The sequence below is a fragment of the Gallinula chloropus genome (assembly GCF_964237585.1).
Source record: "Gallinula chloropus genome assembly, chromosome: 1".
NCBI lineage: Eukaryota > Metazoa > Chordata > Aves > Gruiformes > Rallidae > Gallinula > Gallinula chloropus.
Window position 1 is genome coordinate 105,042,607 of NC_140085.1, and position 16,469 is coordinate 105,059,075.

The 16,469-nt window shown below is 38.9% G+C and overlaps 1 protein-coding gene across 1 annotated transcript in view; it reads left to right on the forward strand.

The window, feature by feature from the left end:
* ROBO1 (roundabout guidance receptor 1) overlaps positions 1-16,469 on the forward strand; it is a gene marked incomplete at both ends in the record, with an annotated part of 524,504 nt that overhangs the window by 406,593 nt on the left and 101,442 nt on the right. The window contains one exon of the mRNA XM_084279118.1: positions 7,025-7,182. Coding sequence (XP_084135244.1) covers positions 7,025-7,182 — 158 coding nt within the window. The remainder of the gene's footprint in view (positions 1-7,024; positions 7,183-16,469) is intronic.

The following is a 16,469-nucleotide window of genomic DNA, read 5'->3' on the forward strand; positions in this document are numbered from 1 at the left end:
AAGATGTTGAGGCGGTCCACATTTTATACACAGTCAATCAAATTAATAATTAGGTCCGGTCTCCTTATCTATTTCCAATTTTCAATCAAGCTAAGGGACTCGCTCAGAGTCGCATGCCTGAGGCATCACAGATCCTTCAGGGCTTAATTAGGATTCCCAGTGCTGCAGCATGCTCTCCTGGGCCTGTCAGTTGCCCTTCTCACAGGAGTTAAAACTACTTTTTTATATGACTTATCAGATTTGGTCGTTTAATTGATTCCCAATTCATCATCTAATTCATTTACACTTTTCTTTCAACACATCAAAATACAGTTATGGGATGACAGCTGTGATGCCCAGTTAGATTCCTGGCAAAACTTAAAGCCCAAATCTTCAACTAGTGAAAGACAATCAGACTGGCTACGAGTGATTTTCATATTTTTTTGTAGTTATGATCAGTAACTTTCAGCCAGCAGTTTTTACAGAGATCTTTTTTGAAACCTGCTCCTTAAGTATGCATTTCTGCCTGTTGGCGACTGTAAGCTTCTTAATGACCGAATGAAAAATAACGAATGCCAATGTGATTATGTTAACATCTTTCTGTGCATTCAGTATGTTCACTTCCAAATGCCTCAGTGTTTAATTGCTCTTGCGGTGCGGCAGATTGCTAGCTGCAAGTACATCACCTGTATTTGTCATCAGCACCTTTTAAAAGATGCGTTCCAGTAGGTACAGCACTGTGTGATTTCTTTCTGTGTTAATGATTTAGAAGCATGCAGGTGGTGTATTTGCTAACACGTGTTGCTTAACATAACAAGAAATGACACTTTTTTTCCAGAGAAGGTAACTATTGACCTTCAGTAGACATTAAGATCCCAGTTTGGTGGTGCTGTATAAAAAGCAGTCAATCAAAAACATTAGTCTTTGAGGAGAACGCATTTAAAACAGTTACAGTAATTGAGGCAGTACATTTTGTTAACTTTCTAGAAGTGTGATATAATTTCACAGCTTCCATTTCATACCTCTGCATAACAACACCTTAGGATCAGACTCTTCACAATGAGCAGTCACTAGATCTGGAAGCCTATTCAAGGTAAACTCTTAGCCGATATAATTAGGGAAGTCCTGTGTCGTAAGAGGGCTGGCTCTGTGAGAGAGTAAACTCTTAGGCCATGTGTCTACTTTCAATTTGATTATGGGGTCACGGGGTTGGAACTTTTCCATAACCTTCTGAATACCATTTTCCACATCTTACAGCTTTTTACAGCAAGTGCATGTTGTTGCGGTTTTGTTCCTCATACTAGATGGGAACTTTCTTTGTAAAGCTGCTGTTTTGTTTGGAGGCAGGGAAGAGAAACAGACATGCTTGTTGTAAATTTACAGGAATTAAAATACTAGAATTAGTGGGTATTAAAATAAAAGTAAAAATATTTTACATAGGGTTTTACAACAAAATTGGCCAAAAGGCAGAGCTGTGGCCTGTTAGTAGGGTGGCATTGCTGAGCTTTAGCATATTGCTTGGCGTTGTCACATTTTTCTTTGCTGGGAGGAAATTTGCTTGCTAGTTGAGGTCTGATTGTTTTATAAAACAATGTGAGGAATAGGCATCTCTTCCATTCATTTCACTTTCCAACATTTTTGAGGCACGGGTTGCAATAAGGAGAAATATTTAAATTATTGTCATGCGACAAGAGTGGAAATTGTTGGGATCTCTTCGATTGTCTAAGTGTGTGACTCTTTGGCTCACTGGCTGCTCCCCAGCAACTACCTGTGCAAAATAGTGTGTGCCCTTTGTCCAGGACAGTGCAGGAGAGTTAGCAGGAAGCAAGTCGGAAATTGAAATGGATTAAGGTGCCTTAATCTGATTATGAAACTACACCCCAAATTTCTTAATCTCCCTCTCTTCCACTGTTCATCGGGTGATCACAGCTGTAATGTCTGGTTGATTAGGGATCCTGGGAGTATTTTGGTGCACTGCTTTAAACTGGTCTAGCATGAAGCATCTGGCCAGTCTGACTAAAATAGTCCTGTAATAAAAATTTCCAAAAGATTGTCTTATTTCTACTACTTAAATGATGCCACCTGTTAAGTAAGGCATGATGCCCATAGTGTATGATGGTAATTAGTGTGTTCCTTACAAATTAATTCTTTTCTATTAATGACTAAAGCTTTCTGGCTTGCTGCTTTTTTGTGTGTGTTTTGCTTTGGTTTTCTTTATTGTCTTTGAACTAGATCACAGTTATTCAATGATAAACTCTAACAATAAAGTTTCTTAGATATATGCAGTGTGTATATATTAAAATAAATAAATAAATAAAATTCTGCCAGCCTTTTTCCCTCTCATTTTCCCCAGTAAAGACTCCCACTCTTTTTCATACTAGCAAATTAAAAATTTAGAAAAAAAGCACTGGGTGCTGCATTTTGAAAAACACCGTTTACACACAAAAAATATTGTCTCTACTTATGTTCTTGTCAATAAAAATTTATCCTCAAGTGATTGCAAGTTCCTTTCTGCTCTGGGAAAGATTCTCTGGGGAAAGTGTAATTACTTTATTGATTGAGTAGTATGCTGCCTTAAATAGCTGTACAAGGAGCTTGCTTTTAAAGTGGAGTTAGAAAAAGTTGCTCTTGAACCTGATTAGTTTAGCAAGGATGGCGCAGAAATGTTTTCAGCACAAACACTGGAGTACGGAGTTCACACAGCAAGACTGTGGAGTTGTCCTAGCTGTGCAGTGACAATAATTACTGTCATAATTCATTGCAGTTTAGAAAATATTAGAGTAAAATGTAAGAAAACCATACCCGCAGTATGTCAGAAATGTAAGGGTATTTTTATCTATGCAAAGTACTCTGAATTTGTTAAAAAAGGAAAAAATCCTCTTAATTTTATCTGTTTTCATTCCAGCTGCATATACATAGAAAGAGATGCACGTGGTGAAATTTGACCTTTGGGTGACTGAAAGCACACGCTGTACCAGATGTACAAAGTACACTTCTAATATATCTTCAGAAGAAAATGTATTCTCAGTTTACAGTGAGTCTTGACTAGGAAGAACAGGAATTATTTTTTTTTCAGTTAGGGAAGAAAATTTTAAATTTACAACTTTATGCAAGATTGTCAGGGCCCGAAGCAAAAAAAAAAAACAGAGCACATTTCCACTTTACAGCTGCAAAAATAGTTACATGACAACTATCTGTGGAGTAATCTCTAATGGATTACATTTTGTTAAAAATTCATTATGTAATGTTAGAGCCAAAATAATAATAATTAAAAAAATTGTTTTGATGTATCTATGGTCTGGACCTTTGATGTTTTCCTAAGGCATTCTGTTATGCCTTTGTTAATTTGTGAAAGGTCTTTGTTGACAGGCAAGTTACTATGCTTATAGAGCTGATCTGACACTAAGGACTGTAGAAATTACTGAAGTAATTTGTTTTTATTGTGTAAGTGCTGGACTTCTTTGCTGCTTCAAAGGTGCTAAACGTCATCAGAGGTGCTATCTGATAGGCTTTCCTCTTAGATTTATATGGTCTTTCTGACTTGAAAAGCACTTACAGTTTATTAAGATCACTTCAGTTGATTTTATTTGATTTTATTTTAACTTATGGGCACTTCTTTTTATATATCTCTTAGCTTTATCCAAGTGATACAATCTTCAGCAGTATTAGGAGGTTTCTTACTCACGGTCAAAACACCCCTTTTATTGTGCTGCAGTAGAACTGTGGTGTAGCAAATAAAGTCCTCTGCACTTTCATGTGCTGCTGGCACTGGAAAATATCCCTCCCACTGGATATATGGGGATTTTTTTTTAGTAACTTGGTGCAACTTCTGTTTCATCTTCTTTTATGTTCTTTAGTTCGGAGAAGTGGAAAAAAGAAGTAATAATATGCCCAGTGGCTCCAAGCCAGATCAAGCTCTATTAAAGTAAATAGAAAAAATTCTTTGACTTCAGCAGAAGCAGCGTCAACCCAGACACTTCCATGATTTACTGTATCTGGATGGCTTGAGGGCTACTTGGGAATGCAAGAAGTTGCGTCTGGTTAGTAATACCATATAAGTTGTAAATGGAGTAAGTATATATAAGGTTTTCAATGTATGTGAGTAGTATATTGATACTCTCATAACCAAAATAATCTGATGTATCCTATTTTGATGCATCAGTATTTAGGGAAATGTAGTGAGGAAGCTGTAAGAGAATCCAGGTTAAACTTTATAAAGTTTTGTTGAAAACACAAGGGAAACTAGGGATTGGTCTTTTGACTTTTCTGAATAACTTAAAATTACATCATTCCCCCTTCTGAGAACATATTGTTTCCTCTAGATGTAACCTGGATTAATTTTATAGCTGAGAACATTGACAATTTTCCTAGCCTATAGAAGGGAGACATCCATGTGTTTTCCTTCTTGGAGAGAAATTCTTTACTGCTAGATAGACCATACTCTCAGCTATTTGTACACCAAGTAATAGGTGGGGTTTTTTTTAATAAACTTTTTATACTTGCTCTGTTCAAAAGACCTAGTTCATCTAAGAGAATGTTCATTTAACAGCATCTCATTGCTGTAGACTAGATGACCTCCTTAGGCCCCTCCCAACCCTTCCGACCTATTTTATTCTATAATTTCTTCATTAGGTCCTGTCATTCTGTTGCATTAGTTTGTATTGTCCTTGATTATCGTCTTTCAGTGCATCAGTTATCTCCTGGCTCCAGGGCATCCAGAAACTTCATAATTAAGCTGAAATATTTGAAATGCTAGTGCTTTGGTATTGAAGAGGATTGGTAAATTCAGATGATGTCTGGTGAGATCTGCAGTTTACTTCAGTCTTGTTGGTACACAGATGCTCATTGGTACTTTTAGAAATTATGTCTTCTTTCTAGAACAGTGGTTAAATGTTCCGTATTTATTGCTTTTGATTCCCATCTGGGCTTCTGTATCAGTCCATTGTGTATTATGTTATAATGAGCCAACCTGCAAACACAGGCCGTGACTGTAACTACTGAATGATAGGGTATCAGAATGTAAGGTAGATGTACTTGACAAGAAATTATAGAACACAGTTGTTCTGATTATTGACAGGGCTATTTGCCAATAAACCTTCAAAACAAAGAACTACAAGTCATTTTTTCCTCCATTTTATATTATATAGCACTGCAGGAAGTAGGTCTGATAAAGGTATATCCCTCAGTCCCATTTGCCTTCAGACCATTTTCAGCATGAAAGACCTTGCAGAGAGGAATGGTTTGTTGGCAGTGCTGTACCTGCCAATCTGTAAGCACACCCACATTCCTTAACATCTAACAATAAATCACACTGCACTCTGAAGCAACATTAACAACCAAACCATTATTCAGTAGCAAAGGTCCATATATCTGTGGTCCATGTCTTAGGGAATATGTAGATTCTTGGCACTGTTTGCTGTTGACACAAGATTGTTGCACATAGCAAAGAGTGACAGATAGCTTTGTAAAAATCCTAAGAGTCTTTTGGTTTTATTGTACTTTTCCATTGCCATATCCTTTGTTGAGTGTGGATGGAGTAACAGTAGGAGGACTAGACCCTTATATTTGTTATCATTTGAGTTATTTATTTTTAGGTTAAACCTAATGCCACTTACTTGGCAAGATTTAGGAATGTCATTATTCTGTAAACTGTGTCCCTGTGTAGTGCTCTGCTAAGCACAGTATGATGCTTCTCCTCTCCCAAAAAGAAAAATAATCACATGGGTTTTCGTAAAATTCATAGTGGGTGATTGGAGGGAATTAGAGTTTCCTAGGCCTGGGCTTGGCCAAATGATGAGAAAGAACAAATCCTAGTAATGAAGCCACAATAAAAGTGTTACCTTCTGTGAAAAAGTAGTAAAATTTACTTCTTTCAAACAAAGGATGTGGCTCTTGCTCAAGCTAAGGGCTGATTCCCTGAGATCAAGAAATATTTTATTAATATTTCTCTTAGAAAGACACAAGCTTAATTGCAACAATGAGTTTGACTGAAGCTGCAGAAACATTTGGCATCTTTTGTCATCAAAGAATTGGGAAATTTAGCCAGTTTGTTCATCTTTGTAATAAATTCAGGGATAAGTGCAATTCATACAGCCAGTGGCCAGTCTTTAACCAAAAACCTTGGAGTTATTGGCAGGCTGACCTTGTGCATCAGGAAAAGAGGGGCAGAAAGCAGTATCCACCATGCTTCTCCCTGATTGACCTTCTGCCTGAGCAGAAGACGTTGTGTCTTTCTCAGCTGTGACAGGAATCCTGTGCCCACAGGGTTGGCAGACAGCTCTATGCCTGCATTAGCCTGTCACCTCTGTTTGTGTTAAAGTCACTGGGCTTGTTTGTAGGAAATTAAATATGAGTTGTACATGGGTTTTCTCTATCATTGTGTGGAAGACCATCCGCAGATGCCAAATGAAATCAGTTATCTGAATTGTTCATAAATTTGAAGTACAATGATAACAGAGACCATTAAATGCCTAATCAACACACTTTGCAGTGCTATTGGTGAACTTGTTATGAATTTGAGACATAGTCCAGTTGATAAAGCCAAACAACAATTTATTAATTAAGCAAGCCCGCAAGATATAGGCAAATATCAGCGCTGGGCGTCCGGAGGAGACCCTTGCTCCTGCAAACGGCACGCACCTCACCCTTCTGGAGTCCCCTTTTTATAGTCCTGTAGTTCCGGGTACACGTGGCATATTCCAGTGTTTTTCTGTAGCTGTGTAAGCTGGTAGTGGGGGTCGTCCTGGTCCCCCGTAGTCCTCCTCTACGTTGTGTTCAGTATCTTATTTGGTTAACTCATTTAATCCTATCAGGATGTTGCTAGTGATAAAACAATGGTTCCCCTTTTGACCTGGTTACCTATTCACAGCCATAGTCTACCACAGGCACCAACTCAGCAAGATCTGAAGTTCTTTCAGGGTGTTACTAGTGATGGAACAATGGTTCCCCTTTGCCCTAGTTGCTTATTTACAGTCATAGAAGGTTTGAGAACAATTACTTATTACAAACTGTTGGTGTATTTACTTCATTTTCTTTATTCTTTCAGTTTTACGGGATGACTTCCGACAAAATCCGTCAGATGTAATGGTAGCTGTGGGCGAGCCTGCAGTGATGGAATGTCAACCCCCAAGAGGTCACCCAGAACCCACTATATCATGGAAAAAAGATGGGACCCCACTAGATGACAAAGATGAGAGAATTACAGTAAGTATAAAAAGTTTTCCAAACTACACAAAAAATCATCTAACCTAAAATTAGTAGGCTGTTTAGCATGCAGATATCCAGCTGTGCTGTACTTTCTAGAATGTCTCCTTTCCTTGCCTCGAAGGCATCCTCTAGTCCCATACTACTTCATTGCAGGGTATGTATTTATTTATTAAAGATGGCTGCAAAACCTAGATTCATCTTTTTCCAAGAGGAATTAGAAGCTTGCAGAGGTGAGATTCATTGTATTTATCACTGTTCTATAATTTTCTAGCAACCTGTGGTATCTGTCTTCTTTGGTTGGAAAGAGGGACTGCTAGTAGCTTAGGTGAGACCTTCTTTTGTAGTTCTGTTGAAAAGACTGCGGAAAAGTTGTGTGTTGTATTAGAAAAGATAAGAAGGCTTTTGGGATGTACTCATATTTCTTTAGAGAGATCTTGGCTTATCCTGCCCTCTCAAATGAAACTATTTTCTTGTAAGAGGTGTTGTCACATTCATCTGTATCTGTAGCTTGTTGAATACAGTGTGTGATTGTTCAAGACTATGGATAGAGCAGCTTCTCAAATCAGAAGACTATCCTTCTTTTAATTTTTGACATATGAAACAATAATCTGTTGATCCCGAATGGCTTGAAGAAATGGCAATGAAAAATAGAGTTCAAAAAGTAATTTATATGCTGCCAACATGGTGATCCGAAACATCTTTCCATATGTTGAGAAACTATCGTCTGAAAGCACATACCGTGTAGTATCCTGTTGGTACTGGGAGGATTACCAGCATAAAACAAGATCAGAGGCACATACAATTTATATACCTCAATCATATGCTGAAATGAGGGATTTTTTTCATGGAAGAACACTTAAACCCCAGCAATCTAAGTAAAAAATTAGCATTTTTGTTTGAGATTTAAATTGCCTGTTGTTCCATTTGGTTTTTACAAACAAGACAAAGCACAGGCATTCTGTAGTTGTGGCACATGCATACATTTAAATTTTTAAGTACCCTACTGAACCTGTACTGATTGCTGGCTATTAACTCAATTCCTCCAATCATACTTGCTAAGAACTTGCAATTTCCTTTTCAAATCTCCTTCCCACTGTGACAAGTCAATTGACCTGAGATAAAGAGAAGATTCCAATGCTACTCTTTTTTTTTTTTTTACTTTTTCCTTTTTTCCAGGAAATGCTTTCTCATCTTACATTTTCTATTGCTATAGTTTATTCTCTTGAAGGATTTTCAGGTGTTGCTTATTAGGTACGTTTCTTTCAGTAGACATGAAAACTGCCCTTCCTCCCAGCTGCCGGAACAAAGAGGTCCTCAGGACAAAAGCCGCTATCACTGGCTGGCAGTGCCACCTGGATTTATTAAAACTGTGCTTAGGACAGAATAAAGCCTCTTGGTTTGGTTTTCTTCTCCGGTGATTGTATCAACTACTCACCTAGGCAGTATTCTTTCGCCGTGACATCTGGTGGAGTTATCTTGTGTTATCAGTTTCTGCTTCCAGAAATAAACACATGAAAATGAGTTTTGATGTGGGTGCAGATATACAGTTGTTTCACGTGCCCAAATGAGTGTTTGTTTTCAGATGAGTAAATTAACAGTGCTGGGATAGCTAGTTCAACTTCTTCATTTACCTCCTATTTGCCTGGCATTGTTTTAACCAGTGCTATTTAATATCAGGGCTGCTTTCTCACACAGGCAAAAGGCTGAAGCTGCATTGTGATGCAGATCTGCATCGACTTACAGCTGTAGCAGGATCTTGCCAAGTAGATAAATATGCATTCAGATGTGTGTCTTAACAGCTTTGCAGTAACCATCTGTATTATCTTGCCAGTGCCTGGGAGAAGGCAAGGGGACATTGGGACCTGGATTGGACAGCGTGCTAAAGGACAGATGGGCAAAGAAATATTAATTCTGAAACCTGACTTAGAATTACTCCATTTCTGTTAACTTCTCTCCTTTAGGTCATTTCCCCTTTCAGTTTAGTGACAGAAATTTAAAGAATCAAGAGTACAACAGCTGCAACAGGTTGGGTTTTGAATGAAGTTCTTGGGGTTTAAATGGTAGATTTCATTTTTACGTTAAATCAACCTTTACAAAAAAATCCCCACAAAAAACCAAAAAACCCCACCAAAAAACCCCACCAAAACCAGGGAAGTGCCTACATTTAAAATGAACACCTCCATTTATCTGATGGCAAAAGTATCAGTAACTCAGTGAGACTAAATTTCAGGTAATATAGTTTACAGGTTTTACCTTCCTCTTTTTAAGCCATGAAATTACCAGATCAGGAAATGACAAACTATATGTGTTGGTGTTCAATATATATGTAATACCAGGGGGCATTTAATCAATGAAGAGTTTTTAATGGCTCCACTTCTAAAGCATTTCCAGTTGTTTTCATTCTTAAAGGCTTGTTGATCTTTGACTTGTTGCCATTTTAAGACTTCTCTGTCAAAAGCGGTTTAGAGTGTTTCATATTAATGCTTTCCTTTCTGACAGATTTAAAATAAATATTAAGACTGTAGGGGTTTTTTGAATAAGGGACAGTGCTTGACACCTCTTTTTTGATTCATAGCTATACTTTCTTCAAAAAGAGGGTATGTCCATGAAGCAACCTTATTTTTAATTATATGGAAGCTTTTTTTTCTCATCTGCAATGACAACGTTGTTCTTTGCGTCAGCAGAACCAGCCTTTACAGACCGAGTATTAAGGGTGCCAGAGAAACAGAAGTGGTAGCTTGGTTCCTGACAGAGAGTCTGAAGCAAGAGATGTAGATAAATAATAGTTAAATAAGATCCAAGTTCAAGCACAACTTCCCCTGGAATGCAATAAAAAGAAAATATTATTTTGTGCTGGTATGGTTAAGGAAATCAATATGTTTATGTAGGTGAGATAATAAAAATCAAAGTAGTCTTTGCATATTTTGGACAAATAAATGTACTTCTGAGAGAAATTAATTTATATGTCCTTCAGGTTATAAACAGTAGTGAGTGGAATAAATAAGAAATTAAAGTAAAGTAAGGGTGTGGGCACAGCTGTCTCTGGTAGGGATTATCGAAACACACATTTTCTTTGAGCATAGCTTTCCCAGCACTGCTCAGTTTTACCACAAGTCAGACTTAGTGTAGGCTATTCAGTGTGCACATGTCCACTGTATCTGATAAAGAATCGTCATAATAACATTTTTTTCCCCTCTTCTTTTGAATGTGTTGTCTAGAAACACTTTTCTCAGTGCATGGGAGCTAAACAGCATTTTTCTCATGTGTATTCTTTACAGCACGTGCTTGACGTGGCTAATCCCTCTCCATATATTACAAATGAAACAGGAATGACTGCATGTGAAACAAATGCTTATCTTCGACTTAATTTGTTGAATTGAAAAGCAATTATCACAAGGCCAGAGCAGAACTAGTGCAATTCTGTGCTCATCTAGTTAATTTTTCTCCTGGGATTACTGTGGAATGCAGGATCCCTACTATGAAATGTGTAGCTGGAAAGGGGTGTTTTGATGCCACACACAGAATAACTCTGATTTTGCGCCACAAACAATGTAAAAATAAAATGCATTTCTCTGATTTCTGAAAAGTTCCATCTGTGCTAAGAGAGGCTGCCTGCCTCTCCTCTTGAAGGTGAGGCATAGTGGAGGAAGAAGATGCAATGTCTTGTCTGTAAGGGAGAAGGGAGCTCACGGGTTGGGTAAGTTCCTTGTTCTGTTTCCAGCCTGTAGCGGTTTTGAGCATCTGGAATCGCTGCCTTGCCAGGTGAAGTTTATGGACCCATGAACTGCTCAGAGCGAGGATCTATGCCAGGACTCCAGGCTGCTAGGTATCGTCACCAGGAACAGCCCCTTCAGTCTAGCCATCTCCTTTGCATGGCAGCCCAGTTTCATCAGGACGTAGCCACGTGTTTCAGGCACTTCCCTTGGCGCTGGAAGCTATGAGTTTGCATTCCCTCCGGCTGAGGAGGAAGTGCAGTCAAGTCTCCTAGTTTCTGCTGACTGCTGTAATCACTGGGCTTGGTCTTTCCAAGTGTATTTTGTCTAGATGCAGTTGGCAGGAGCGTCAGTGGCCATGAGTAGCATTAGCGATGACTTGCTTGGGCACTCCCAGCAGTTGCTGTGAATATTGGTTGTTTGTAAGCCTGTGAATACCTCCAGGGTGCCACCATTCACTTCTCAGCCATCTATCTTTCTGTTGTGCCCCAAAACCCCCTGCTACTTTTCAAACGGTGTCCCCACTGACCTTCTGCCACAAACCACCACAATAAAATTTTCACCTTATTCCCTATCCCTGCCCTCCCTCTCACAACCTGCTGTTGGATTCAGCCAGCCTTTTCCTCCCACCTGTGTAGCCCCACTCTGTCATCTTGTCGGTGCTAACTGCTTGTGTGAAGGTAACAATTTGGCAGCTCAGATAAGCAAAAACTCCTGCTGTAAAGCTGTAATGTAAAGGCACTCTTCCTCTGGCTTTGCTGCCGATGCAAATGGCTGGTGTGCTGTGATTTGTAATGCAAGCGGTGCTGTCTGTCTGCGTTAGGTTTGCTCACAGCCTCCCTTAAGGAACCGTGTTGCTGCACCGTCTTCTTTGTGAATCCCAAATGCAATTGTCTGTGTATAAGATACAGTAATTTAAGCAAGATGGTGGGGCCTTTGAGCATTTCTTTGGGCAAAAACTGGGAATAATTACAGACTCTTGGGAGCACAAAGCGTTCAAAGAGGATTTTGTGGATCTCCCATCTAGACAGGGGAACCTCCGTGCACTTTTGAATCTTCCTCCTCATTTGTCTCATATTTTAGGGGCAATGCCTGCATAATTAACTAAGCCTCAGTAAAATCAGGAGCCAGTCAGAGTGTCTGTAATTATCAATACTTTCCTAGTGGGAGAATGTATACATACCTTATGTAAACTCCAGAGCAAGTTGATATTTGAGACAGGTTTGGAGGCCCGTGTTCCACAGGCTCTGTTGTTCCTGCCCTATGACCAGTAGAAGCCCAAGCTTCAGAAAGCTTCCTAATTGTTCGCAGGAAGCCGTGGTGTAGGTAGTAGAAGAAAAAAGCTATGCATATTGAATATGAAATTTTAATAAGTAAAATCTTTCACATATACATGAAAAAGGATGCTGGTACCTAAAAAAGAAATCCTTTGTAATTGAATACAAAAAGCAAAGCCTTTGCATTGAAACTTTGGTGCAGCACTGTGATTGCAATTTCCCCCTCTTTCGTATTAACTCTTATCTATCATTTATCCTGAATCGTCCTCATTTGATTTTTAAAAGAAAAAGCTTGAGAAGCCATTTATCTTTGCTTGTTCAAGTTTCTTAGCTTTTAAGATCAAAGTTACAGGATGAATAATGCATGCAGGTTTTCATTCCTTTTTTGTGTGGCTGTCTTGTGACATCAACAGTTTTGAAAGACTTACACTCTTATTTTAGATAAGTTGTAGCTTGAATTCTTGATTCCTGTTTCTTTTCCTGGCCCTTAAGTAGTACATCACAAATATGAAGCATTTATTGTGTCTTGCACAATGCTACTCTTAGGTGAGTGATGAAAATGTTTTCTACAAAATGTTAAAACGAAGCCTCTGATCATCTGCTGTGACAGGAAAACCTCCTTAAAGGTACCACCCACAGGAAGGCATTTTATTTATTCATTTGCCCCATTTTTTTTCGTTAATGAATTGTCAAAGAGAACTTGGTTTGTTCTTGGTGGAGACCATTCACAGCCTCAGTGTGCTTTGGCGAGTTTAAAAATACACAGGTGATCCCACTGCGATCGTGGTGATAACAAGAAAGCAAATAGAAATTGAAGAAATTACTGTGCCTATCATTTAAAAAGGAAAAGAGGGAAAGGCTTGTTTGTATTGGAAGGAACAGTGGAAAAAGCAGAAATTAATTTGCTATTTATGAACGGGGTCCTTCCTTCCAAAGTTAAATTGCAGGGAAAAGCTGCAGAGGGGTGGTGAATCAAGAAAAAGGAAACAAAACCTGATTGAATTTGTTGCTGTGTCCTGTGCAGTATTAACAGTCTTAACCCTTTAAAATAGGTATGCTCCTGACACAAACCATACTATTATGGTGCCACTCCAAATTCATTCAAGATGTTTATCCGTATTTCTTTCTTCTCCACTTTTTTTTTTCTGTCTCCACTTCTCTTTTTTTTTTTTTACCCCTTCCCCTGGTCTCCTTTCTTTCTTTCAATAACTTATTAATCGTTTATCTCTTAAAGTCTCCCAACTGCTCAAATTACATATTCAAGACACATAGCAAAAGAATGCACAATCTCGTAGAAGACATTGTCACACAGCTGTGTGAAGGATCATGGCCTGGGTACACAGCACACAAAGCAATGGGAGTGAGGGAGTGAGGGGAAGGGGGGAGCAAGTACCTACAGTTCAGGGTTTTATTTCATTTTAATTGTTTTTCTGTTTTGGGGCAGATTAAAGGGCAGGCAGCAATTTCCTATATGCCCCAGGAGGGTTAAAATGAGAAGCGTATTTTTTCTTCTGATTCCCAATATGTATTTGTTGCCCCCCAGCAACTTCCTTTCTTCCCATTCCTTTTTCTTCATTCTGCCTCTTATTGTCACTCTGTGAGAGGGTTGGCTTCCTAGCTATCTCTCTTTTTCCTTCATCTGCTGATCCTTATGATGGTGGCTTCCTTGTGGATCAAGAGTAGTTTTTCTTAATGATTTATATTTCTTCTGGTACTAATATTGCTACCTCTGGAGACACATCTGGAGATGCTGTGAGTTAGCTTGGCACCCCAAGGGGAAAAAAAAAAAAAAAAAGTAAAAGATTGTGAAAAATAATTTGGAACCACACAGCTGTCCCAAAGGATACTGAGAATGGCTCTCAAGCCTGCTGTTTCTTGCTCTTAGCTTTTCCAAAATATGACGCTGTTTTTCTGTGTTCACACTTAAAGCTCTGATACAGGGTCCCTGTTGCTCCAACTGGAGTCTCTCTGCTCTCCAGATTCCACAGATCATTCAAAATGTGTCTTCTAGATCATCTGCCTTGTTTTCTGTTCTGACCGTGGCATGTGCTTCTGTTGTCTCCTGTGTTATCAGTAGGGCACGTTTCCCATCTTTCCCCTCAATTCTGTCTGTGTGCCTGCCGTTCCCTGTGCCAGGTCTAAACCACTCGAGTTTCCACATCTGCACAATGATGCTGTGTTAAGACAAAGAGTTCTCAGGGTATCTTCTTCACTGCTACTTCCTGTGTCATTTTTTAATTGTCACAGGCAAATCTGAATGCTTTTCAGTGGTACATTTATCTTTGATTAGTATTTCTTGCTTCATTTTTTACATTGTTTGTGGGTTTTTTTGTCTGAGCCCTAAAAAGGCTGTAAAATATCTGAGTAGTATCCTGGGTTAACAGAAAGAAGAAAAAGTATCAGACATCTTTTATTTTCATATTTGTTTTTCTGTTCTTCCAGTCTATTTGAAGTTTTACCATACATCATTTTTCAGACTCAGCTCTTGGAGATGAAACTTTTCATCCCTAACACATCCACAAGTAGTTTCAAACCCTGACCACAGCTGTCAATAGTGATATCTGGTATTTCTACACGCACTGAAGTAAACGCGGGTTGAAAATCCTAACCTATTACAAGATTCTCTCCTCGTAGCTTTTTGCAGGTTTGCCATTTTAAAGAGCATAGCTATGCAGACTTTGTCAGGCAGATGTGAGCTCATTCAGTTCGCTCTTTGAATCGACCAGAAGCCATATGGCAGCGGTTAATGTGGCGCCGAGCCTGAGCTAATAAGCCCTGCTGAGAGACAGGCTAGATCATTCCGGCATGGTATTGTACTAATATGGCCACACAGCTTCTGTGGCACTGAGGGTAAGGGCAAGAGGATCTTGCCATGGCTTGAAATCTCCATGAGCCAAGCCAAAGCAAGAGGCCTACAAAGACCCGTGTGGACATTCCCTTCCTTCTCTAATATGTCTGGCAGTCAACTGTCCCCAGTACTACTTTGAAGGACAGGATGCTTTCACCATTGATGTGATGTTTGCTGCAAGAAAATAGTGAGGAAAAAGTCCATTAGCCCATTACTCTGAAGTGTTTAAGTCATGCTGTATGCCCAACATTGTTCTGGCTGTTTAAATGGCTCATTATTAAGCCTGAATCTTCTATGAAAGGTTGCTGAATAAAGTATAGGACAGGATAAACCATCCATTGGTTCACACTTGATGTGAACTGCCTTTTCAGCAGACATCTCCAAAGGAAAATCTTGGTCTGTGGAATTAGTGGAAAGGGAATGGTCATCATGACACAAGGCAAGAGAGTGGCCCAGTGTCAAACATTTGTGGACAGGGGGACACACCACGTTCTGTAGGCTTGTGCTGACTATCACAGAGATCGGATTTTGCATTTAGTATCCAACTGACCTCTATGGTCCTAAGGGCACACCTGGTTGTAATGTAACCTACTGTGTGAGGTTATGGTGAGGTTATGAGATTTAACAATTGTGTTCACACTAACTGAAACTCATTCAGCGTTAGACTACAAGGCTCTTTATAGTCATTTAATTGCTAGTATTTTAAACCAAGTTATTGCTGATCATATTGTCCCTATAGCTAAGAGAATATGCACCTTCTGTTTTGTCTGACAGCTCTCAAAGTGTTCCTTTGCATCAGTGACGCTTCAGCTTTCTTGTTTTCTTGCCACTTAAAATGTTTGGCATTAGACGTGCCTAACTATGGTTTCTCAGTATTGTTTCACCCCATAGTAATGCAAAGTACTCTTTTAATGTGAACTAGGTATGTATTTTTCTATGTCAACTTTATTTTACACTACTCTACTTTTGAATATGAAGGTAAGGTGAAGAATGAAATTCTTTTGCAGATATTGTGTGGACTTAAAGGAATTTGAAAACTCCTCACTAAGTCAAAATTCTCCATGGATTTTATTTTTTCTTTTTTGTGTCTGTCTCTAGTCATGAACTGATGACCTAGATAAAAAAAGAAAATAAATGCCTGCAGCAAATAGAGTATGTGTTAGATATCTGAGGTTTGAGACTTCCATGGGCCTAGACATTAGACTATCAGGATTTTCTTGTTAAAATGGCTTATTGAGAGTTTTGAACCTCTGGGACCATCTGAAATTTTAGAAACGGAGTCTGGGAAGCTTCTCCCTAAAAAAATAATAAAAACCCAGGTGGTTGTTATCTCAGGCGAGGTTACTTGCGCGTGTAGGACTTTATGATTTGAATGGCTAGGAGCGAAGGTGATTTATTATGCTGAGAAAGTAAATTCTTTGTTTTGTTTGGCTGACAGTCTAGTTG